Raw genomic sequence first — 25,977 nt, forward strand, 5'->3', positions numbered from 1 at the left:
TAATCTAATCTAATCTAATATTGTCTCGCTATCACCATTGTTAACAGCTAACCCAAGAATGCAACTTTTTTAAAAAAGGTTTGTGATTTACACATGAAAGGAGTGAAACTATCACAGTATTCGAACAGATGAAAGTCTTAACAGACAATCAATTTTTCAATGTATAATTTCAGTTACATCACACTGTAAATTTTTGCTATCAATTCTGTGTGTTAGGATTGAGCCCTCCACTATCACCTGATGAAGGAGCGTCGCTCCGAAAGCTAGTGCTTCCAATTAAACCTGTTGGAGTATAACCTGGTGTTGTGTGATTTTTATCCTTGGAAGAGGCTTCGCAGTCAAGTTATAATCAACTTGGAGAAAATGAGTGTAGAAGGAGGAGGAGAACTTCTTCAGGGTAGGCATCCTGATGAAGACCATATGCCCGAAACGTCGACTCTCCTGCTCCTAGGATGCTGCCTGACCGGCTGTGCTTTTCCAGCACCACATTCCTCGACCCATGGGTCTCTCTGTTCCACAACCCTACCCAGGATGCTACCATTAATTGTAAATGTCCTGTCCTTGTTTGTACCAGTTCATGCTCCATACCCATATTTCTGATTTACATCCTAGTGAGATTCGAAATCAATGGCCCATTCTTACTTTTGCTAATCCCAGCTCTCTGCTGAGCTGCGTGTAATTTAATCTTTCATTGTCCTCATAGCCCACTCCCGGGTGTTAGTTGTTCCATATTTAAACCAACTGGATCCCTCAGTTAGATCCCAGACCTATAATATATTCACAGGCATTTAGTGCTCTATATAGAGCTAACCCCTAGCCCCTGAACCCCTCAATTAGATACCAGTCTGCAATTCACTCTCATGTATTTGTTATTCCAATTATAAATGCTCCAGATGTCTTGATTAGATTCCAGAGTGTAATTCATTCACACATATTTGATATGGTATATATTTAAAAACACCTCCCTGCTTGGATTCTGCAGCTCACTGCTGCCATCTGTTATTCTAGATATAAATCCCAAGCCACTCACTTCCCCAACAGTTCCATGAGAGTCCAGCTTAAATTCATCACAAAACAACAATTTGCATTCATATTACATATTTAACATGGTAAATGTCCTGAGTTCATTCACTGGAGTCTTTTGAAACAGCGTGCGACAGTATGACACAATGTGCGATATGAGAATGAGTGATAAAACTCGGTGGGTATACAGGAGTGAATTTATAGGAGGAGACAGGTAGAAAATCTTAGAATCCCAAGCATGGAAACAGGCCCTTTGGCCCAAGATATCCACACCAATCCTCCAAAGAGTAACCCACCCAGACCCATTCCCCTAGATTTACCCCTGACTAATGCACCTAAGCTACACATCCCTGAATACTGAGGGCAATTTGGCATGGCCAATTCACCTGACTTGCACAGACAAAGGGAGAATGTGCAAACTCCATTCAGACAGTCACTCAAGGCTGGAATTGAACACAGGTCCCTAGCTCTGTGAGACAGCAGTGCTAACCACTGAGCCACCATGCCATTTAAGGTTTAGGGACTGAATCCCTAAGATTTAAATTTCTATCATTCTCAGACATCCTCGAATGCCCCTTTGACCTGCAGGCAGCATTGAGCTTCCTCTTTCACAGAAGTTCCTGTTAGTATGTTGGTTTTTCAAAACTTCTGTTTTTTTTAACGGCAAATCAAGCTTTAATGTATTAAACCCCCCCAATATGTGCAAGTCTGACCAAAAACCATTGAGACTGAGACAGCTGGGAGTGGGCATGTCTGGATAGAGTGGACAGAAAAGAGTTCGAGAGAGAGAGAGGGAGATGTGATAGAGACAAATACAGAGACATTATGAACGGGTTTGCTTTTGAATAGGAATCCCTCTCGAAAATGGAACAATGGTATCCAGGAAATAGAATTAGTAATGTCGCATGTAACATTTCTCTTTATTTTCACTGTACACAAATTCTGCTTCAGTGCTGTTTTAAAATCACCAAGGATGTTGTTTGCAAAACAGGTCAATTGTCACCTATCATAATATTCCCATGTTTTCACTTCAAAATATACCATTGGAACTGTTTGCAGTTCCCAGGGCTTTCACTGAAAAAATATAATGTTGCAAAGTTTCTTTTGCTAATCTACAGCAGTGTCACATGCCCAGGGCTCATGCACAGAAACTGACTGGAAAAGAATTTCATTTGATTTCTTAGTCTGTCTGACAAAACAGACAATGTTTCCTGGCCAAAAGCACCCTGTATTACTGACCATATCTCTACTGATGTTAATCAAGTTCCCTTACACTGTCACTCAGTGACCCCTCATCCCCCCAGTGCCCTGTGTTCCTGACTGTATTGCTACTGATGTTAATCCAGCTCCCTCACATTGTCACTCAGTAACCCGTCTCCCCCCAGTGCCCTGTGTTCTTGATTGTATCTCTACTGATGTTAATCCAGCTCCCTCACACTATCATTCAGTAACCCGCCTCCCCTAGCACCCTGTGTTACTGACTGTATCTCTATTGATGTTAATCTAGCTCCCTCACACTGTCACTCAGTAACCCTTATGCCCCAGCACCCTGTGTTACTGACTGTATGTCAATTGATGTTAATCTAGCTCCATTGCGCAGTCACTAAGTAGCCCTTCCCCCCAGCGCCCTGTGTTCCTCGTTGTATCTCCATTGATGTTAATCCAGCTCTCTCACACTGTCTCTCAGTAACACTTATTCCCCAGTGCCCTATGTTATTGACTATCTCTACTGATGTTAATCTCGCTCTATTGTGCAGTCACTCAGTAACCCCTCTCCTCTCAGTGCATGTGTTACTGGCTATATCCCGACTGACGCTAATTTAGCTTTCTCATAGTATGGTTCTCAGTTTCAATAAACTAGGAGCTAGTTGTAACATTTGATATTTAATTTTTACCAATAGGCTTTAGGTCCAAATTTGTGAAAACTACAGGGTGAAAGTTTACACTGTCACCTGGTTATATGTGTGTTTTCAAAAATTACTCTGTCTTGGGCTAAGTTAGTAGATGCTGTCGGAAATATTTGAAAGCCTTCCTGATGAGTTCCCAGCCTAATCCCACGGTGTAGTCCTTGGCCTGTGAGTCTATAGGTTACAGCACTTGAAGTGAGCAGTCAGGCTTTTCTAATGTGATGAGTTTTCTGCATCAGCCAATCCCCTTTTCAGGCAATGAATTCCAGACCCTCACCAAACTAAGAAAGAATTTATCCCTCAGTTCTCCTGTAAACCTTCAGCTTATTACATTAAATAAGTGTCCCCTTTTAATTGTCCTCTCTGCTAATGGAAAGAGGTTCTTAATGTATTTTTTGTGGGTCATTCATATTGTTGACATTGACATTCAATGGTGTTACCATTACTGATAGTTATCAACATCCTGGGAGTTATCATTGATCAGAAACTCAACTGGGCTCACCCACATAAACACAGTGGCTATAAGAGCAGGTCAGAGGCTAGAAATACCTGTACTGCGATGAGTCACTCAACTTTTGACTCCCCAGAAGCCTGTCCACCACCTATGAAGTACAAGTCAGGAGCGTAATGGACCCCACTTGCCTGTATGGGGTCAGCTCCAACAAACACTTAAGAAGCTTGACACCATCCAAGACAAAGCAGCTGCTTAATTGGCACCACATTCACAAACAGCCATTCCATCTACCACTGGCACTCAGTAGCAGCAGTGTGTACTATCCACGAGATGCACTGCAGAAATTCACCGAAGATCCTCAGACGACAACTTCCAAACCCACGACCACTTCCATACAGAAGAACAAGAGCAGCAGGTAAATGGGAACATTACCCCCTGCAAGTTCCCCTCTGAGCCACTCACCATCCTGACTTGAAAATATATTGGCATTCCTTCAGTGTCACTGGGTCAAAATCCTGGAATTCCCTCCCTAATGGCAATGTGGGTCAGCGAGGTGATGAAGTGATAGTGTTCCCCTCTGTGGTTTCTTTCCATGCTTCTCTTAGAAGCCTGGGAGGTACATTTCAAACTTTCTGCATCAGAGAGGTTGAAGCTGTAACTATAGGGGAGAATAAGGATCAGGCCAATGAAGAGCGAGCAGTCTTTGAACACTTGGGTTAAGATTTCTTGTTTGGGCAGCACATAGGGTTTTTCACTTTTCACTCATAAAGCTGCTCTTGTGCAAGGAAGTGTGCATTACAGGGGGTTCCACTCTCCAGGACTCCGCAATTTGGTGAGTTTAAAACAAATAGTTTCTCTTTTAGGCTTCAAGCCCCGTCATGATGATTGGTTCATTCCTCGGTCAACCACACACTGCCAGCATTGTTTCACTATCCTCTAGTCTGTACAGAAATTAAGAAAGATTTTAATGTTAACGGTTACTTTTTTTTTCTATTTATTCTGTGAAGTAATGCTTTACTTTTTGACTCTATTTCTCTTTCTACATTGTACAGAGGTATTGTACACGATTTTTCTACCTTTCTACCTAAAAAGGCACTTTGTGTGGGGATATGATACACATTTTACTGTACTCCCGTACTTCAGTACACTTGACAATAAAATCCAAATCTAAAAATCTAAATAATCCTGCTTTAATCGGAAGGCATTGCTGTCATTCAGGTTCTGAGTTCTGTTTGATGCAGTTCACAAAGACTCAGTATAAAGGCATGGGTCATTGCTTCAGGAGGTAGGTAAGAGATAGAAGTGGCTGCTCCCACTCACTTCTGATGAGACCCAACTGAATAACATTTAATGAAGAACAATAATCTGGGTTTCCCATGTGGGTTCTGCAATCATCAGTGCCTCCTGTTGCCTTAGCACCCCTACTGTCATTTGGCACCTTACTGTTCCTGTTAACACCCTCTCTCAAATGATAGTTGAGAATTTAGGGTGAAAAGTCTGGAACTTGTGATAATTTGGAGAAACTTCCCTGGGGTCCACTCATAACACAGCTGTCATACTGAACCAGAGAGTTGCTGTTTGTATATGAAGAGGCCTATGTTGTATGCCTGGTTAAGGATACTCCTCAGTCACCTTAGATAAGGGCCATGTTATACACAGACAGACACACACACACAGATATGCACACATATGTGCGCGCACAAACATTTGACTATTTCCTAATCAAAAGTGAATTTCTTTCAAAGGACTCCTCCTAACTCCTGCCTCCTCCAGCCTCACTTCCAACAAAAAGTTTAATGAGTACTTGGGGCCACTTTTGTACTAAAAGTCACACCTTCCAATTAGCTGACACTGAAGTTGCCTCCATCTGAGCTCAGAAAGTGCAGCTTTCTCTCTCCTCATGCCCTGTCAGTGCCCACCATTACCTGCTGACCACTCTGCTTGACCCTATTAGCTCATATTGTTCCCAGGATCAAAAGCAGACACTAGCAATCCAACAATGCTCCAGGGTCTTAGATTTAGATTACCTACAGTATGGAAACAGGCCCTTCAGCCCAACAAGTCCACACCGACCCGCCGAAGCGTAACCCACCCAGACCCCTACATTTACCCCTTTTAACCTAACACTACGGGCAATTTAGCATGGCCAATTCACCTGACCTGCACATCTTTGGACTGTGGGAGGAAACTGGAGCACCCGGAGGAAACCCACGCAGACACGGGGAGAATGTGCAAACTCCACACAGTCAGTCGCCTGAGGCGGGAATTGAACCCGGGTCTCTGGCGCTGTGAGGCAGCAGTGCTAACCACTGTGCCACTGTGCCGCCCACCCACTGTGCCACCGTGCCGCCCACCACTGTGCCACCGTGCCACCCACATCTGGCTTTATGCCAGATGTCTTGACACCATCTGGCATAAAGCAGCCTGCATGATTGGCACCACATCAGCAAATGTTCACTCTCCCTGTGCCCCGGCAACCAACAAACAGTGTGCACCATCCCAAAGGTGCACCAAAGAAATTCACCAAGGCAACACCTTCCAAACACACGACGTCTACTTTCCAGAAGGACAAGGGCAGCAGATACATGGGAACACCACCTCTAAGCTCCCCTCTAAGCCACTCAACCACCCTCACTTGGAAGTATACCAATATTCCTTCAGTGTCACTAGATCAAGTCCTGGAGTTCCCTCCTTAAGGGCATTGTGGATTTATCACAAATGGTGCAGACTGAACCTTTTTTCTCCAGAGGCTTCCAATTGTCCTGAATTAGAAAGTGGAAGTGGAGGATTGGCTGCTGGTGCCAATTACATGTCATTGGAAATAAGGGGCAGGAGTGAACCTTCTCCCTAGTTCAATATTATTCATAGGAAGGCTTGTGGTTCTGGGAATGTCTCACATAATAGCTGTGAGACCAGGAGTAGAAGTCCTTAATCCTCGAGGTGAACACGGAAACAGTTTTATAGACATCATGTGATTGGGTACTACATGTGATCAACGTGTCCAATGATCAAAGCTCCAGCAACAGGAGTTGGTAACCCATAACGATCCAACATGGCTGCTAGACTTGAGTTAGTGAGCAGGGGTTGTCAGACTTATGGGGTGGATGCTAAGGAGGGAAACCCCTATATTTGTGCATCGTGACACCCTAGTCTGGATATTCCGTTTCAGGCACTTGACTAGGTGGATGTGGAAAGGATGCTTCCTATTGTGGAAGGATCTAGAACTAGGGGTCAGAGTTTGAAAATAAGAGGTTCCCAGTTAAAACAGAGATGCAGAGATTCTTTATTCTCAGAGGGTTGTAAGTCTTTGGAATTCCCTTTGTCAAAATGCAGTGGATGAAGAATCTTTAAATATTTTTATAAGACCATAAGGAAAAGGAACAGGAATAGTTCATTCGGCAGAACCCTGTTCTGCCATTCAATTGCACCATGGCTGATCCGACATTTCTCACAACCACTCTCTTGCCTTTTTCCTGTAACCCTTGATTCCCTGACTGATGAAGAATTGATCAATCATAGCCTTAAATGGATACAGGGACTCTGCCCCCACTACTCTCTGTGGCAATGAATTCCAAAGACTCACAACCCTCTGAGAGAAGCAATTTCTATTCATCTCAGTCTTAAATCGGTGTCCCTTTATTCTGAGACTTTGCCTTCTGGTGCTAGATTCTCCCATCTGGGGAAACATCCTCTCAGCATTGACCCTGTCAAGGCCCTTAAAAATCCGATATGTTTCAATAAGGTCACCTCTCATTCTTCTAAACTCTAGTGAGTAAAGACCTGTTTAACCTTTGTCCATAAACCAATTCCTCCATATTGGGAATCATCTTCATGAACCTTCTCTGAACTGCTTCCAATGAAATTACATCTTTCCTTCCTTAAATAAGGGACTAAAATTGCCTGCAATTCTCCAGATATAAAAGGCATCTGGATGGGTATATGAATATATTGGGTTTAGAGGGATATGGGTCAAGTGCTGGCAAATGGGACTAGATTAGGCTAGGATATCTGGTCGACATGAACAAATTGGACCAAACGGTCTGTTTCTGTGCTGTACATCTCTACGACTCTATGTGATCTCCCCAGCACCTTGTACAGTTGCAGTAAGACCTCCCTACTCTTATCCCCAACTCCCTTGAAAAATAAGGGCCAACATTCCATTAACCTTCCTGATTACCTGCTGTGCCTGTCTGCTAACTTTGTGTGTTTCATGCACAAGTTCCCCCAAGTCTCTTTGTGTTGTAGCTTTCTGCAGTTTCTCTCCTTTTAAATAGACTATCATTTTAGTTTTCCATGCCAAAATGAATAAATTTGCATTTCCCACATTATACTCCATTTGCCAACTTTTTGCCCGTGTGCTTAACCTATTGATGTCTCTCTGTAATCGGTTTGTGTCCCTCTCACAACCTGCCTTTCCAGCTATCTTAGTGTCGCTTGCAAATTTGGCTACAGTGCATTCACTTCAAGTCATGCTTTACTGCAGTGGGAGACAGATTCTTAATGACCCAGGGAATGAAAGGTTTATCAGGGATATGCAGGAATGTGGAATTGAGGTTAAAGTCAGATCAACCATGATCTTATTGAGGGACAGAGCAGCTCAAAGGGCTGAGTAATGAACCCTTGCTGGTATATTTGCCCATTGGCTGAAGAGAACCAATCTGCGAGAGGCAGGCCTGTCACATGGGTTGTATCCGATGTGGATTTCAGGAATAGTCACATTCTCGATGTTGCCAAGATGCTATAGCCATTGGTCATCACAGTGACACTTACCTGAAATATTGCCATTTCCCTCTGACTCAAAGAGTGTGGTGCTGGAAAAGCACAGCAGGTCAGGCAGCATCTGAGAAGCAGGAGAGTCGATGTTTCAGGCATAAGCTCTTCATCAGGATGCCCAAAACATCGACACTTCTGCTCCTCGGATGCTGCCTGACCTGCTGTGCGTTTCCAACACCACACTCTCGACTCTGATCGCCAGCACCTGCAGTCCTCACTTTCTCCTAGTTGATTTCCCTCTGACAACAACTAGTAACCCCCAGATGCAATAATCAATGTCTCGATGTTTCAATTGTTTATTTCCACTGAATATATTCACGAAAGAGATTAATAAGTGTTTTGATGTTTTAAAAAATTCATTCATGGATCATGGGCATCATTGGCAGGCCAGCATTTATTGCCCATCCCTTTTGCCCCTTGGCAAGGTGGGGGTGAGCTGCCTTCTTGAGCTGCTGCAGTCCATGCGCTGTAGGGAGACCCACAATGTCCTTACGGAAGGAATTCCAGGACTTTGACTTAATGATAGTGAGGGAATGATGATATATTTCCCAGTCAGGATGGTGAGTGGCTTGGAGGGGAACCTGCAGGGAGTGGTGACCACATGTATCTGCTGCCCTTGGTCCTGCTTGAAGGAAGTAGTTGTGGGTTTAGAAGGTGCTGTTTGAGGATCTATCTTTGGTGAATTTCTGCAGTGCATCTTGTAGATTGTACACACTGCTGTTACTGTGCATCAGTGGTGGAGGGAGTGGATGCTTAAAAACAAACACATGGTAATGCCAGGGGAGGAATGTATCAGTCACTCTACTGTGACTCTACTTCGGGGTGTGCAAGACAAGTTGGACCGGTCTGGGTCATTCCGAATCTGGTCCTCATCAAATCGAGGGTGACATGCTGGCTCAGACATGTTGGGGGAGGGGACAGGGGAGTCACACGTCCAATGTCTTTCCATATGGGGAGGTGCCAGAGGGGCAAGTCACCAGCCCAGCATTACGCTTCAAGGAGATTTACAAACACAGCAATGTTGAAACTTTGAACAGGAATAGGCCATTCGCCCATTTGCACCTGCTCAACTGCTCAATATGAACATGGATGATCTTGTCTCTCAACACAACATTCCCATCTTTTCCCTAAAATCTTGATGCCTTTGTTCCAGTGGTACAATTTGGTTAGACAAGATAATCACTGCCCCTTGACATTCAATAGTGTTACCGTCACTGAATCCTCCACTATCAATATCCTGGGGGTTACCATCAATCAGAAATTCAACTGGACTAGCCATATAAATACTGTCTACAAGAGCAGGGCAAGAGACTAGGAATTCTGCAGGGAATAATTCACCTCAGGGGAGGGGATGGCCTCAAGCCATTACCACTTGGTTGTTCATCCTGAGAGCCAGGTAATGTTCTGGGGACTTCAGTTCAAATCCCACCACAGCAGATGGTGGAATTTGAATTCAATGAAAGAAAATATGGAATTAAGAATCTAACGATAACCATGAAACCATTTTCAATTGTCAGGAAAACCCAATCTGGGTCACTAATGTGCTTTAGGGAAGGAAACTGCCATCCTTACCTTGTCTGGTCTCCATGTGACTCCAGACTCACAGCAATGTGGTTGACTCTTAACTGCCCTCTGGGTAATTAGGGATGGGTATTAAATGCTGCCCAGTCAGTGATGCCCTCATCCTGTGAATGAATGAAAAACAATCTTGATTCCCCAAAGCCTGTCTACCATCTACAAGGCTGAAAATGTGTTGCTGGAAAAGCGCAGCAGGTCAGGCAGCATCCAAGGAACAGGAGAATCGACGTTTCGGGCATAAGCCCTTCTTCAGGCTTATGCCCGAAACGTCGATTCTCCTGTTCCTTGGATGCTGCCTGACCTGCTGCGCTTTTCCAGCAACACATTTTCAGCTCTGATCGCCAGCATCTGCAGTCCTCACTTTCTCCTACCATCTACAAGGGACAAGTCAGGAGTGTAATGGAACACCTTCAACTTCTCCTCCGAGCCACACACCATCCCGGCTTGGAAATAAATCGTCATTCCTTCACTATCGCTGGGTCAAAATCCTGGAATTTCCCTCCCTAATGGCATTGTTGGTCTGCCTACAGCAGGTAGACTGCAGTGGTTCAAGAAGGCAGTTGAAACTTTATTGCTGGAACAGCACAGCAGGTCAGGCAGCATCCAGGGAACAGGAGATTCGACGTTTCGGGCACAGGGCAGCTCAACCCTACCTTCACATGGGGGCAATTAGGGACAGCCAATAAATGTGGACCCATCCAGCGATGACTGTGTTCTATGAATGAATTTTAAAAACTTGGGTAAAAGACAATGGAACTGGCAGCATGATTTATTCTTAAGAAAGGAATAGTTAAAATTAGGATGCTACAAAACTTTATCTGGAATACTTTGTAGGGAAATGGAATAAAGAATTTAAAAATATATATTAAAACATTGTTTTGTTAAATGAAACCTCTTGGTTCCTTTTATCTTTGACTCTGCAGCTTTCCTGGCTGTATCCAGTCACTCTGAATCTCACACTCTCCTGGTCCCATTGAACTGAAGCGAAATGTGCTGCTCCCAGACCTTAAATGATTCGCTTTTTATTTCCTTGAACTCATTTTCAATTGCAAGGATGGGCAATCTCCCAAAAGAGGAATCTTTGATTCTACTCACCCACCCCACAGCCACTTCGAGTTTAATTCCGCCCATCCCAGGGAACACAGCTCCAAGAGGGACATTCATAATCCGCATGCCCTCTGACCTCTCTCGGTTAATCTGCATACAGGAATGACAAGCATTTTAGCGGAGCAGAAACAGACGGGGTGTAGAGGCTGAAGCAGTGAAAGGTTGGGTCTGTACTAGAGAGAGAGAGAGAGAGACTGGAGCTGTGAAAGTTTTCAATAATCTCTCTCTGCGTGAGAGAGAGAGAGAGAGTGTTCCAAAGCCTTTCTGTAGAAAGAAAGTGAAAATGAAGCTGGGCAGTTTTGCTTGTTGGAGGAGCTGCGGCTCTCTGATGTCTCTGGGACAGTTCTGACGACCTACCGACTTCATGCGAGCGGGCAGAGTAAGGAGTCCTGTTGAAGCAGGAAGAAAATGGGCCAGACTTCAGTGTCAACCTTCCCCGAGGCTGCGAGCGGTGAGTACATCTGCAGCCTGCCTCCGTCTCCAAAGATTTGTGTGGGCCAGTCCTGTTCAAATCAATGGAGCTGCTGACCCCTTTGTGTTGCTAAACGGGGGTGTGGGAGGGGGGATGGAGACAAAGAAAAAAGATTCTCAGTACAGATCAGTTAACTCCGTGATTTTGTTTTAATCTCATTAACCAAACAACAAATACTCCGAAGTGGTTTGAAGTTACTTTGCATGTTGTACAATGGAACATCCTGTACTGTTTTGCCCTCAACATTTAATTTTGCAGCTTCTCGCTGAGTGATAATTAACCCTTGTGGTACTGAGTTTTACCAGCAGCCAGTGCTTTGCACTGGAAACCTGTTGCTGGGGATAAAGGTCAGCTCGACTTTTCAATGAGCTGCCAGTCTGTGGGGAGATTTTGTCCTTTTTTCCTTAAACTTCTGGAAGTTCCCCTGGGTGGGTGGGGGCGATGAAGCCAGGAGTAGAGCTCCCTTGGGAATGAAGCTAGGAACAGTAAGGTCAGGATTCCTGAAGAAGGGCTTATGCCCGAAACGTCGATTCTCCTGTTCCTTGGATGCTGCCTGACCTGCAGCGCTTTTCCAGCAACACATTTTCAGCGCAGGAGTGTATCCTGTCAAGATACTCCTTCATGACCCACCATTGCTTTCTCTGAAATGGAGGGTGAGGGGAACCAGGCTGTGCTGCTGACAGTGGGGGAGGGTGCCTCTGCGAGGCAGGTTTACTCTGTCTCTGGTAGAGACCGAGGTTAGTGGGTTTCAGGTGTGGTCACCCTCACTGACAGCGCAGGGGCAAGGCTGATCTGCCCCCTTGCAGCACCTTCTCACTTGTCATTCAGGTCACCTCCCGGTATTGGTTTTGTATGTAAACCAACCAAAAATAACCAGAGAGTGTGGGTTGTTATTTGGTTAGTTTGATAGCTGGACTGAGCAGGTCAGGCAGCATCCGAGGAGCAGGAATATCGACATTTTGGGCAAAAGCCCTTCATCAGGGATTCTGATGAATGGCTTTTGCCTGAAACATCGATTTCCCTGCTCCTTGGATGCTGTCTGACCTGCTGTGCTTTTCCAGTACCACTCTAATCTTGACTCTAATTTCCAGCATCTGCAGTACCCACTTCTGCCCAGCTGGACTGAGCAGATTGTCTTAGTAGAATGGATTTGATTGACTGAATTTGTTTCCAAAAAGGAGCTAGCTCTATTTACAAGGCTAAAGGGATGTGGGGAGAAAGTGGGAACAGGGGACTGAGTTGGATGATCAACCAGAATCCTATTGAATGGTGGAGCGGGGCCGAATGGCCTCCTCCTGCTCATGTGTGGTTACTGGAGCTCCGAAGAGAGAGCAGTGATTTGTTTGAAATGTGTAAGCTGCTGGATGGGCTCTCTGTGGTGGATGTGAACAGGTAGTTTCCTCTGGTAGCTGAGTTAACCAGGAGACATTGTCTGAAATTAAGGGTTGGCCTTTCAGGACAGACATGAGATTTTGTTTTTCTCTCTGGAATGTTGGAGCACTCTGCCTCCAGAGGTCAGGGGTCATTCAGTGTTGTTATGACAGAGATGGAGAGATTGTTGTTAGGCAGGGAATCTGAGGTTATTGGGGGTTGATGGGAATGTGAAATTCAGAACACAAACAGATCAACTACAATCTCATTGAATGGAAAAGCAGACTTGAATGGCAGAATGGCTTGCTTCTGCTCTTAATTCTTGTTTTTGATAGCATCGTGTGCCCAATGGAATGTTTTAATTGAGAGAGAGAGAAGAGGATTAAAATGTTCAGGAAGGTATTTTAGTAATCCTGCTGAAGGAGCAACACACAGAGTGCAGGCAATGAGTTGGATGGGAGATGAAAAGACATCAAATAGGAAAGGCTAATCATCAGTCAAACATGTCTTGTTCCTGGTCTGGAGCATCTAATTTGGGTCATGAGAAAGCCTCTATAATGAGGAGGAAGTGGTGATGTGGTGAGGGTACGTTTATTTGTCTTTTAAGACAATAGTGTGCTTCCTGGATGATCAAAGTGAAGCTGGTTTGAGGAGAGTTTGATTACAAAAACTAGTTGCAAACGTATGTGGATAGAGAGGCAATCATTGTATGAAATGAGCTGGAGGTTGGAAAATACATCTTCTCCATAGAATTGTGAGAGGAAGGGACATTTTTGATAGGGGCAATGCCATTTATTAAGGGGTGTTTCCAGAATAGATGGTTTACTGAGTGTTTTAACTGATTGTTGGGGAGGTTCCTGTTCACACACACTGTCAGTAGTGAAAGCTGGGGGGAGGGAGTTTGGGTTCACTTTGTTTGGTGACGCTCAGATGCCATTTATTTGTTGTCTTTGCTTTCTTCGGTTGACACAGTCTGAGACCAAAGGGGTTGGGTGAAAATCCTTTTATATCAAAGGAAAAGCAAAATATTTTCACTATAGTGTCCGCATCAATGGCGCCAACTAAACTTGTAATGCTTGTTTCTTCCCCCTTGTTGGCTCATTTGTCGTCAATTGGGAAAATCTCCCAGTGGAAGGAGGTAATTTGAACCATCCTACTCACCTCTACTAGCTCCTCATTGGAGCTGTCAGTTCCTATCCTGCTTTCTCGCTCTCTCTCTGTCAAGTTGGTGACTGCCTCATGAGGTGAGGCTCAAACTCCAGTCCAGCGACATGAATGTGTCATTGAGAGATAGAGATGCTATTTTGTGAATGAGAGCCCATCAGCTGGATGCAGTTTTCACATGTCAAAGAAGAATGACGTTCTATCAATGTCCTGGTCATTATTTCTCCCTTGGGGCAGTATTGCTGGAGATCATTCACCCCATCACGATTTGTAGAATCTTACAGGTTGCTGCATTTCCTACCCCAACCACACTTTGATAGATCTGCCATCAATGTGGGCAGCATTCTCCAGCCTCCAGATCAGAAATATGTTGCATTGAGTTACGCTGTACAGACCCCCACACAAAGTCCAGGCCAAAGCTCCACTGAGGAGAGTTGCAGAAGATTTTCCCTCATCATTGTTCATCCCTTTCACCACGTCCCTTACAAACCAAACCAGATGATCTGGTCATTATCCTGTTGCTGTTTATGAGAGCTTGCTGTGTGCAGATTGGCTGTAGTGTTTCCTGCATTATAACAAAGTCTACATTATGCAAATGCTGTATTTGCTGTAAAAGATGGGCTGAAGGATTTTCCCACATAAAGAAACAACCTCTCAACATCCACCCTATTAAGTTCTCTCACAATCATTTATGTCTTAATAGGATCATCTCATCCTTCTCAAGGCCAAACGTGTAGGTCCAACTTGTCCAAAGTACAATTAATTTGGAATTAGTGAATCATTAGTCCATACGAGTGTTGGTTCCATGTTAACTGGATGAAGCAGTGAACTCTCAGGAATGGTTAGCCCAGTGAAATGTTTTGGATTAGTTATTGTTTATTACACATGCTGAGCGTTGCACTGGTAACCGATTAAAAATCTGACTGGCAGAGTGAGGTACTTGCGCAGGTTAGAGGCTGCATTCATGGAAGCACGGGGACCCTATGTTGTGGGGACAGATGCATTTCATACGTATGTTGCATCTTTTTGTGGAACCAAAAGAGTCGCAGAGACTATCACTGATCCACTGCCGTGGCAACACCCCTGACCAAATGGAGTCTGTGAGCCTGGACTGAGAATTAAGATTGACAGTTAACTGCAGCTCCATGCCAATGATGGTCCAACCAATCTGCATCCGCCACTCACGTTTTATGAAATAGCATCCCATCTCTTTTTAAGCCTGTTTCTACGTGTCCTAGGTGCCAGACTTCCATTTTCTTGTCTCCTTTAGCAGCGATGAGTTCACTATAGTGTGTAAGGTGTAGAAACTCATTGATACCCATTACAAGTGAATTTCAACTGCATTGCTGTTAGTGGCACCGCAACGTACAGCCTCCTGTTTGCTGTCAGAGTTCCAAGAACAGACTGTGTTGGAAAAACTCAGCAGGTCAGGCAACATCTGTGGAGAGAAAGCAGAATTTGGGCCCAGTGATCCTTCTTCAGAATGGTTCTTATTTCTTCTGGAGGAGGGTCACTAGAGTTGAAACATTAACTCTACTTTTTTAGATTAGATTACTTACAGTGCGGAAACAGGCCCTTCGGCCCAACAAGTCTACACCAACTCGCCGAAGCGCAACCCACTCAGACCCATTCCCCCTACATTTACCCCTTCACCTAACACTACGGGCAATTTTAGCATGGCCAATTCACCTGACCTGCACATTTTTGGATGGTGGGAAGAAACCGGAGTACCCGGAGGAAACCCACGCAGACACTGGGAGAATGTGCAAACTCCACACAGAGAGTCGCCTGAGGTGGGAATTGAACCTGGGTCTCTGGCGCTATGAGGCAGCATTGCTAACCACTGTGCCACCATGCTGCCCACAGATGCTGCCAGACCAGCTGACTTTCTCCCGCACTTTCTGTTTTTGTTTCTGATTTCCAGCATCCACAGCTCTTTGACAGAGAAGCCAAATTGGGTTTGCCAGAGTCAAAGAAGGTCCGAAGAAAATTTCCATGTTGGTCGTTGTGAAAAAGCCCAGTGGCCCAGACCCAAATCTTTGACAGTACCGACTTGGTACTGGGCAGGGTACAATGGAGAGTGTGTTTACCCAGCTACATGGATAAGTAGAAAAGAGCAGCATTGGAAAAGCACAGCAGGTCAGCAGCATACGCAGAGCAGGAGAATCGATGTTTTGGGCATAAGCCCTTCATTTGGATGCTGCCTGACCCGCTGTGCTTTTCCAGCACCACACTTTTCAACTCTGACTGCAGCAGCTGCAGTCCTCACTTTCTCCCAGTACATGAACGAGTATCCAAACTACCCATTAATAAGGCAATTTGTGCTGATAGTGTGAAATTACTCAATAATCTATTCACAGTGAACTCTTTGCGGCCTGGTATGTGGCTGCTTCTGCTGAGCGCCATCAGAAAAAATGAAACATTTCCCAAGAAAAGAGAAAGCTTACTGATGATCCGATAGAGGTCTATCAAAGGATACAAGGCTTTGATCAGGGAAACGTAGAGGGAATGGTTTCACTGCTGGGCGAAAGACTAGCACTAGCAATGACTATATAAGGTTGTGTTTGTGTTTCAGTTCATGCAGAGAATCTGAATTGTGTGGCAACATGCACTTTTACATCCATGTTACAGTAAGGAGGTATGGAGAGTGATAGTGGAGACTCTCAATATTCTTCTGGGCTGGCCAGGAAGCTCTCCCAGTCTTCACTCCTGCCATGAGCTTGCATTGGCAGGCTTTGCATGTTAATGCTCCAACTGCTGGGCACCCTCTTGGGCCACCCAGTCCGAGGTAGGACTCAAACCCAGCGCTTCTGGCTCGGAGGTGAGGACACTACCCGCTGAACCACCTGACCTCCTCCAAGTATCAGTCAGAGTTGAAAAGTGTGATGCTGGAAAAGCACAGCAGATCAGGCAATATCTGAGGAGCAGGAGAGTCAATGTTTCAGGTATAAGCTCTTGATCAGGAATGTGCAGTAATCAAGTATCAATCAGTCCCTGATAAATCGAAGGGAGGTCCAAAAAAATCTTCATCTACAAACTGGTGAGAATGTGGAACTCTCTATTGCATGGAATAATTGAGTTGAAAGGTGTATTCAAAGGGAAGCTGGTGAGGGCATTAGGAATTGGAGGCAATGCTGATGGGGCGACATGAAGTAACTAGTGGGAACGAGCCATAAATTCAGAGTATTACCTTTCCAATTGGCACCTCTCCCTGTCTGAACGTGACCCTGTCTGGTGGGTACTCACCCAAATCTTGCTGTGGTACATGAGGAGCAGCACAGTGTTTTTGTATGATAGGCTGACTTCCAGGAACAGGAACTACATAGTGAAACATTGTGTGTTTTGATGTGTGTAAGTGTACATGTGTGCACACGTACGTGTCTGTCTGCATGTATGTGTGCACATGTCAGAATATACATGTCTTTGGGAAACCATGTGTACGTGAATGTGCATGTTGACTGAGTTGCAGAGAATCAATGCACTAATCCACCTCTTGGTTGTCTATAGCTCAATGATTGAAGTCACTGAGTGCCTCACTTGTTGAGGTTTGCTGTGCTTTGGTTGAGCTGTTTAAACTGAGATCCCTTTGGCCTTTGCAGGCAGAGAGTCCGTTGAGGGCATCCTGTGAAAGGGACTGTCTTGGCTAAAGCTGCTGGACCTGAGTTTTGTTCTTCGTCAGAGTCATGTGTGTTGGCAGAACGGAAAGTGACAGGATTTCCTGTGTCACCAGAATGAGCACTGAATGCTGATGAGAGTGAAGACAGTGGGGTGAGCTCAGAATGGGAAATAGCTGTGAACCGTTTGGAGTCCAGCGCTGGGGCAGCTGCCTTTCCTTCCGTTTTTCATGCATGAGTCATGAGCAGCCAATTGTAACTTTGGACGGACAAGTGCCCCAAACTGGAAAGAAACTTTCTGAACCAATTTCTGGAACCTAATGTGTAAAACTGAGCTGAGAAAACATAAGTGTGGAAACAGGCTATTCAGTCACCATTTGAATGCCTTAAACATTAAGGACGGCGTAATGGCTCAGTGGTTAGCACCGTTGCCTCACAGTGCCAGGAACCCAGGTTTGATTCCCACCTTGGATGACTGTGTGGAGTTTGCACATTCTTCCTATGTTTGCAAAGGTTTCCTCTGGGTACTCCAGTTTCCTCCCACAATCTAAGATGTTCAGGTTAGGTGAATTGGCTGTGCTAAATTGCCCATGGTGTTGGGTGCAGTAATTGGGGTAAATAATAGGTAGGGGAATGGGTCTGGGTGGGTTACTCTTCGGACGGTTGGTGTGGACTTGTTGGGCCAAATGGCCTGTTTCCAAACTGTAGGTAATCTAATCTTAAATGTGACACTTAATTTACCCACAGAAAGCTCCCGTAGACAATGGTATGATAATGGCCAGATAACCAGTTTGTTTTTTTGTGTGATTGTGAACAAGTGAGGACACCAGGCAGACCCCTCTCACTGTGGTTTGAAATAGGAACCATGGGATCTCTTACAATTTCTGCCCCACCCAACCCCTGCAAGAAAGCAGATACAACCTCAGTTCAAAGTCTCATCTGAAAGATGGCACCTCTGACGGTACAGCACACCCGCTGTACTGCACTGGGTGTGTCCAGAACCTTGTGGCTGTGAGCTGAGAATGTGGCAACATCAGTTGAAGGATTTAGTATTGTCCGGTTCCCCTCTTTCAAATAGTGCCATGGAATAGTTTGCATCAATGAGAACAGGCCAAATGGTGCCACAGTTCATAAGATCTCAATTGGCACTGCACCCACAAGCATCTATTCCTCCACCACTGCAGCAATGTGTACTATCCCAAGATGCACCAGAGAAATTTGTCTTGATGTCTGACAGCACCTTCCAAACCAACAAGGGATATGGGCTGGGTGCTGGCAGGTGGGACTAGATTGGGTTGGGATATCTGGTTGGCATGGATGGGTTGGACAGGTCTGTTTCCATGCTGTACATCTACAAGGGCGGCAGGTATTTGGGAACACCAACACATGCCGCCCAACACACCTCCAAGCCACTCACCATCCTGACTTAGAAATATATCGCTGTTGAAATCCTGGAATTCCATCCCTAACGGCATTGTGGGTCAACCCACAACAGGTGGGCTACAGCAGTTCAAGGCAGTTCACCATCGCATTCTCAAGGGGCAACTAGGGACAGGCAATAAATGCTGGGCCCAGCCAGAGACACCCACAAAAATGAGTAAATCTCCTTGAGAGAGGTGGTGCCTGTGACAGTGCAGCACTCCCTCGGCACTGCGCTGGGAGTGTCAGCCTGGCGAATGTGTCTGGAGCAGTCTGAGTTTATACAAGGTCAATAGATGCAGTTGGCTTTTTTTCTCAGACAGTGCTTTTCCAAGAAGCAGTATTCACAGGCCCCTTTGGACATGCAATGCATCTACTATTGGAACAGACAGTGGGTTATGCTGGTAGCACAGGCTGTGATGATTTCTCTTCTGTCATAACCTTCATACCTCATCGCTCCTGATGAGATAAAATTGTAGCTGGCATTCTCCCAAGCAGTTTTACTTTTTAAAAAGTCACTCAGTTGTGCTTTGTTTTTTAAAAAGAAGTTTACACTGCTAACTCTGCTGGTATTTTAGGAGTCAAGTTCCCATGTACTTTGCTTTTTCCCATGACATGTTTTCCACGTTCCTGATACATTCAGAGATCTCGACAACCCGTTTGTCCCCTGAAATAAATGCCTACTAGCCTGTGAATCAGTGAAGGAAAAGTCCTGCATTCACCTAGCTCGTGCCACATCCTCGGGCCACATAGCGGCTAGTGATGTCCGTTTGAAGTGCATCTGTTGCTGTCATTTTGGGATACTGATATTGATACAAATATGATTTATTGTCGCATGCACCTCTATGACCTTGCCCTTCCAAATATAATCTACAAAATCCAAACCTACAACACTGAGATATTTCTGAGAGTGTAATCTGGCAGTCCAGTTGGAATTGCTCTGTTACTGCTGACTATACCTTCACCTACCTTGGTCCTTAGCTCTGAAAGTCTGTCCCTAAACCATTCCTCACTTTCAACCTGACTTTCCTTAACACCCACCTCTTTGACCAAACGTTTGGTCACCGACAACTCCTTATTTAGCTGTCTGATGTCATTTTTGAAATGCATTGCTGTTTTGTTCCTTTTAAGAAATGCTACGTAAATATGAAATGTTGCTGACTGAAAGACGCTTGATGATTTGCATAAATGTATCTGGGATCCAGATCTTAAAGTGTGTAATGTGTATTGTCATTTAGGGAAATTGGATAAATTTAAAAATGGGAAGAAATGGATGTGGTTTACTGCCGTGATGATTTGATTTGAAAAAAAAAGAACAAGAAGGTCAACAAATTATTGAGGAACAGTGGAAAACAGATCAGAATCAGTCCTAGTCAGCATTAAAGGGAAATCATGCTTGACAAATCTTCTGGAATGTTTTGAGGCTGTGACCAGTAGAGTGGACAAGGGTGAAGCAATAGATGTTGTGTTTCTGGACTTACAAAAGGCTTTTGACAAGATTCCACACAAGAGATTAATAAGGAATATTAGAGCTCATGGTATCAGAGGTAATGTATTGACATGGATAGAGAACTGCTTGGCAGACAGGAAGTAGAGAATTGGAATAAACAGGTCCTTATCAGAATGGCAGGCAGTGACGAGTGGGGTACCGCAGCTTCAGTGCTGGGACCCCAGCTGTTTACAGTACACATTAATGATTTTTCGAAGGAATTGAATGCAGTATCTCCAAATTTGCAGATGACACTGACCTGGATGGCAAGATGTGCTGTGAGGAAGATGCTAAGGGGCTGCAGGGTAACTTGGACAGCCTGGCTGAGAGGGCAAATATCTGGCAAATGCAACAAAATGTGAGGTTATCCACTTTGGTCACAAAAACAGGAAGGCAAATTATGATCTGAATGGTGGCAGTTTAGGAAGAGGTGAGGTGCAGTGAGACCTGGGTGTCATGGTGGAACAGTGGCTGAAGGTTGTCATGCAGGTGCAGCAGACAATGAGGAAAGCTAATGGCACGCTGACCTTCATAGTAAGAGGATTGGAGTATCGAGTAAGGATGTCTTGCTGCAGTTACACAGGGCCTTGGTGAGGCCATGCCCTGAGTATTGTGTGCAGTTTTAGTCCTCCTAGTCTGAGGAAGGACATTCCTGCTATTGAGGGAGTCCAGTGAACGTTCACCAGACTGATTCCCAGGACAGCAGGACTGACTATGAGGAAAGACTGGATCGACTGGGTTTGTACTCACTGGAGTTTAGAGGAATGAGGGAGGATCTCATAGAAACATATAAAATCCTGATGGGACTGGACAGGCTAGATGCAGGAAAAATGCTCCTGATGTTGGGGATGTACAGAACAAAGGGTCACAGTCTAAAAATAAGGGGTAGGCCATTCACGACTGAGATGAGTAAGAATGTTATTCAGAGAGTGGTGAACCTGTGGAGCGCTCTCCCACAGGAGGCTTTTGGGGCCAATTCATTAAATATATTCAAGAGGGAGCTGGATGTGTCCCTTTCATCAAATTGTTTCTGCAGACCGCAAGGAAGAACCTGGAAGATAAATAGAAAACAGGTAGTAAATCCAAGGAAATTTGACAGTGGATCAGGAACAGGGACTGAATAATATTAATGCAAGTGAAACTTCAGTAATGAGGAAATTAGTTCAATTAAAGAGTGACAAATCCCTGAGACTTGACGGCTTCTATCTGAGAGTGTTAAATGAAATAGGGGAGCACCTTGTTTAAGCATGAGCTACAGTGTTTTCAGAAATTTCAGGAATTCCCTAGATATAGGAGTCGTCACTCTACTTTTTAAGAAGAATGAAGAGGAAAACCAGGGAATTACAGACCAGTTAGCCTACCATCTGTGGTGGGGGAATGGTCAGAGTCTCTCAGCAAGGATGAAGTAACTGATCAACTTGAAAACTTTAAGTTTATTAGGGAGAGCCAGCATGTATTCATGACATTCGGCTATATCTGACAAACCCCATTGGAATTTTTGAAGAGGTGACTAAGGTAGTAGCTTGGGGATTGTCTCTGGATATCGTTTGTATGGACTTCCAGAAGACATTTGATGAAGTTCCACATAAGAGACTTTAACTAAGGTAGCAAACTACAGGAATGTTTTTATTCATTCACAGGATGTGGCTGTCACTGGTGAAGCCAGCATTTATTACCCATCCCTAATTGCCCAGAGGGCACATTGCTGTGGATCTAGAGCCACATATAGGCCAGACTGGGTGAGGATGGCAGATTTTCTTCCTGAAGGACATTAGTGAATTAGATGAATTTTTCCAACAATCAGCAATGGATTCATGGTTACCATTAGACTCTGAATTCAAAATTCCACCATCGGCCATTGTAAGGTTTGAACCTGAGTCCCCAGAGTATTACCTGGGCCTCTAGGTTGATAGTCTAGTGATTATACCACCAGGCTGTGCCCTCCCCAAAGGAGGGCAAATTAGTGACATGACTGGGAAATTGGTTAAGTGGCAGGTGACAGATAGTAGGGATGATGGGTAGGTGCTCAAATTGGTAGGATGTGACCAGTGGTGACCCACAAGGATCTGTGTTAGGGTCTCAATCAATGACATTATTACTAACGACTTGGATAATGGCATAGAAAGTCATATATCCAAATTTGCTGATGATACAAAGTCAAGCAGCATTGTAGACAGTGTAGATGATTACATACAATTACAGAGGGACATTGATAGGTTAAATTAATGGACAAAGTTGTGGCAGATGGAGTTCAGTGTGAGGTTACCCATTTTGTGCTGAAAAAGGGTAGGGTGCTTTCTAGGTGGTGTGAAGTTAAATGTAGCGGATGTCCAAAGAGACTTGGGAGTTTGGGTGCATGGATCTTTAAAATTTCACAAACGGGTCTGGAAAATAATTAAGAAAACTAATTGAATGCTGGACTTCATATCTATTGAGTATAAGGATGCACAAGTTACACTGCAGTTATACAAAATCTCAGTTAAGCTCCAATTGTAGCAGATCTGAGCACCACACCTTAGGAAGAGTGTATCAGTACCGGACAGAGTACAGCATAGAATGATACCTGGATTTCAGGGGCTAGGTTGTAAGGAGGGATTGTACAAATTCGGCCTGTTGTTATTTTTCTAGAATTTGGAAGGTTAAGGGACAATCCAATTGAAAGTTTCAAGATACTAACCGCAAAAGACAAGATAGATAAAGATGAACTATTTCCACTGCTTTAGATTCTAGAATTAGGGGCATAGTCTGACAATGAGGGCCAGGCTGCTCAGGAGCGATGTTAGGAAGCACTTCTACACACAAAGGGTGCGAACTCTCTTCCACAAATGACACTGCGGGCTGGATCAGTTGGTACTTTTAAACCTGAGGTAGATACATTTTTTGTTAAACCGGGGTATTAGGAGTGTGAGCCAAAGGCAAGTAAATGTAGTTAGATCACAGATCAGCCATGATCTTTTTGAATGATGGAACAAGTTTGAGGGGCTGAATGGCCGCCTTCTGTTCCTAAGTTCCGACCAGATGGAGTGGTTGAGGTCATGAACACTGAACATTTCAAGGGTTAAGCACAGAAAGGGCAAAAGCAATTGTGGGATATACTTATGAGGTGAGATGAACTAATGAAGGAAAACTTGCGTAGAGCCAGCAGGTGCCATTAGGGCCGAATGGCCTATTTCTATTCAGTCTATCTAATCGATTGTGGGAACCTATCTCTCTTAGCAAGCCACAAAGTTTGTTGAGCCAAACCAGGTTCAGTTGTTTTTTTTTCTCGCTCTGGGTGGTGTTACAGCCAAACGGATCTTTTATTATTTGCCAAGTATTAACTTGGCGAGTTGCTCTGCCTTGACTGACATCTGTTGTTGGTTTTTGGGTCTGTGCAGAGCGCAGGGAAGTGGGTGAGAGGGGAACTCCAGGGATGTTTCCACTCCACACGAATAGTTTGACTGATGAGCCGTTCAGCAACCCTCGCTTGGAACACAGGGCGGGTCATTGATTCTTTGAGAAAGGAATCAAAGGGAAAAGTTCCTTTCAGCAGCTAATATTTGCAAAGAAAAAGCAGCACAAAGTATAACAGACATCAAGAAAGTGAAGAAATGGAATACAATTCTATAATTTAAAGCTTAAAATGCAAAACTGTCAGCATTGAGAAAATGACAGGATTGAGGTATCTTAACTTCAAAATGAAAGGAGCTGACTTATCTTCAAGCACATGTCTGATGCTTTTTAAGCCACTCAATAGCAACAAGACTTATGTAAATTCATGTAAAAGTCAATACTTCTTCAGAAGAGTCAGACTGGATTCAGAACATTGACTCTGTTTCTCTCTCTGTGGATGCTGCCAGACCTGTTGAGTTTCTCCAGCACTCTGTTCTTTATTTCAGATGTTCAACGTCTGCTTTAAGAATTCACAGGTTGACTTCTCACAAAGTTGGTTGGTGGTTCCGTGCAGTGACATCAGAAACTTTTACAGAGGCAGCATGAATGTTCTTCCTCCAGTGCTTTTACAATGGGAGGCAGATTAGATTCCTGGTGAAATTCTACCTAATCCTCACAGAGTCAGGGACAGAAAGCAAGGGTCTTCATTATAGAGTCTTGATGTAACATTCCCCACCCCCCACCCCCGCAACCTGCCAACAACCCTGAACCCAGGCCATTATTGACCATACTTTCACCTGAGAACCAAAAGGTGCTTCATTTCAGTCTGCTCCAGGAAATTGAAAGTGCAAGCTGGGCTGCTCTCTGACTGCAGTACTGAGGGAATGCTACACTGCCTTTTGTCCCATCATATGCTTCCCTTTAATAATCAGTTCATTGAGTATAGGAGTTGCGAGTTCATGTTGTGGCAGTGTAAGACATTGGTTAGGCCACTTTTGAAATACTGTGTGCAATTCTGGTCTCCCAGATATTGGAAAGAAATTGTTAAACTTGAAAGGATTTACAGAAAAGATTTACAAGGATGTTGCCACGTTTGGAGGGAAAGACTGAATAGGCTGGGTTTTGTTTTCCCCTGGAACGTTGGAGGCTGAGGGGTGACTTTATAGAGGTTTATAACAGCATGAGGGGCATGTATAGGATAAATAGACAAAGTGTTTTGCCTGGGGTGCAGGAGTCCAGAACTAGAGGGCATTGGTTTAAGGTAAGAGGGGAAAGATATATAAGAGACCTAAGGGGCAACCTTTTCACACACAGAGTTGTGCGTGTATGGAATCAGCTGCCAGAGGAAGTGGTGGAGGCTGGTACAATTACAGCATTTAAAAGGCATCTGGATGGGTATTTGAATAGGAAGGATTTAGAGGGATATGGGTCAAATGCTGGCAAACGGGACTAGATTAAATTGGGATATCGAGTCGGCGTGGATGAGTTGGACCACTTTTTCTGTGGTGTACATTTCTTTGACTCGATGATCCCACTGCTGCCATTTCTGCTGATTAACTCCAATGACGCTGCTTGTTAAAATGCTGTTTCGGTCCCCGCTCTATTGATGTTTAAAACAGAAGAAAAATGGGTTTGCTTCGCGGGGAATTAACTGTGGTGTGGGAAAGTATCTGTGCTGTCATGATCATGTTCGCCTCCCACGCGGAATATCGCAAGCAGCTCTACTGTTGCTTTATATTCCAGGCAAGTTGAGTTTATACTGGAACCGAATGGAGACTGTTATTTCATTGCTGTTGTGAAACAAAGTCCTACGGTGACTCGACTCGTCGTTATTTGGTTTTCTGGCCAATGGGAAAATCGTTGCAATGAATTTCGATGTCATATGTTATTGAATTTCTCCCATTTCCTTCATTTCAGTCCTGGAGACATCGGAAGGGAAAGTTAATCTAATCGAGACTGTGATTGGTGAAATTCACTCTTTATGGCCCATTTATATTATGTTCGTTCTTTCTCTCTTATGCGGAAAGTCAGGAGGCATGGGATAGAGGGACATTTGGTCAGTTGGATAGAAAACTGGCTAACCGGTCGAAGTCAGAGAGTGGTGGTAGATGGTAAATATTCAGCCTGGAGCCCAGTTACAAGTGGAGTTCCACAGGGATCAGTTCTGGGTCCTCTGCTGTTTGTAATTTTTATTAATGACTTGAAAGAGGGAGTCGAAGGGTGGGTCAGTAAAT

The 25,977-nt window shown here is 44.4% G+C and overlaps 1 protein-coding gene across 4 annotated transcripts in view; it reads left to right on the forward strand.

Moving 5' to 3' along the window:
- phactr2 (phosphatase and actin regulator 2) overlaps positions 1–25,977 on the forward strand; it is a 213,700-nt gene that overhangs the window by 74,834 nt on the left and 112,889 nt on the right. The window contains exon 1 of one of the 4 annotated variants that reach the window (XM_043695294.1): positions 10,954–11,293. The exons of the other annotated variants lie outside the window; for them this stretch is intronic. Within the exon in view, the coding sequence (XP_043551229.1) occupies positions 11,251–11,293 (43 nt within the window). The 5' untranslated portion in view covers positions 10,954–11,250. Of the gene's footprint in view, positions 1–10,953; positions 11,294–25,977 lie in introns of those variants that run through there. 4 annotated transcript variants of the gene reach the window in all.

Source organism: Chiloscyllium plagiosum, chromosome 9 (genome assembly GCF_004010195.1).
Source record: "Chiloscyllium plagiosum isolate BGI_BamShark_2017 chromosome 9, ASM401019v2, whole genome shotgun sequence".
Taxonomy (NCBI): Eukaryota; Metazoa; Chordata; class Chondrichthyes; order Orectolobiformes; family Hemiscylliidae; genus Chiloscyllium; species Chiloscyllium plagiosum.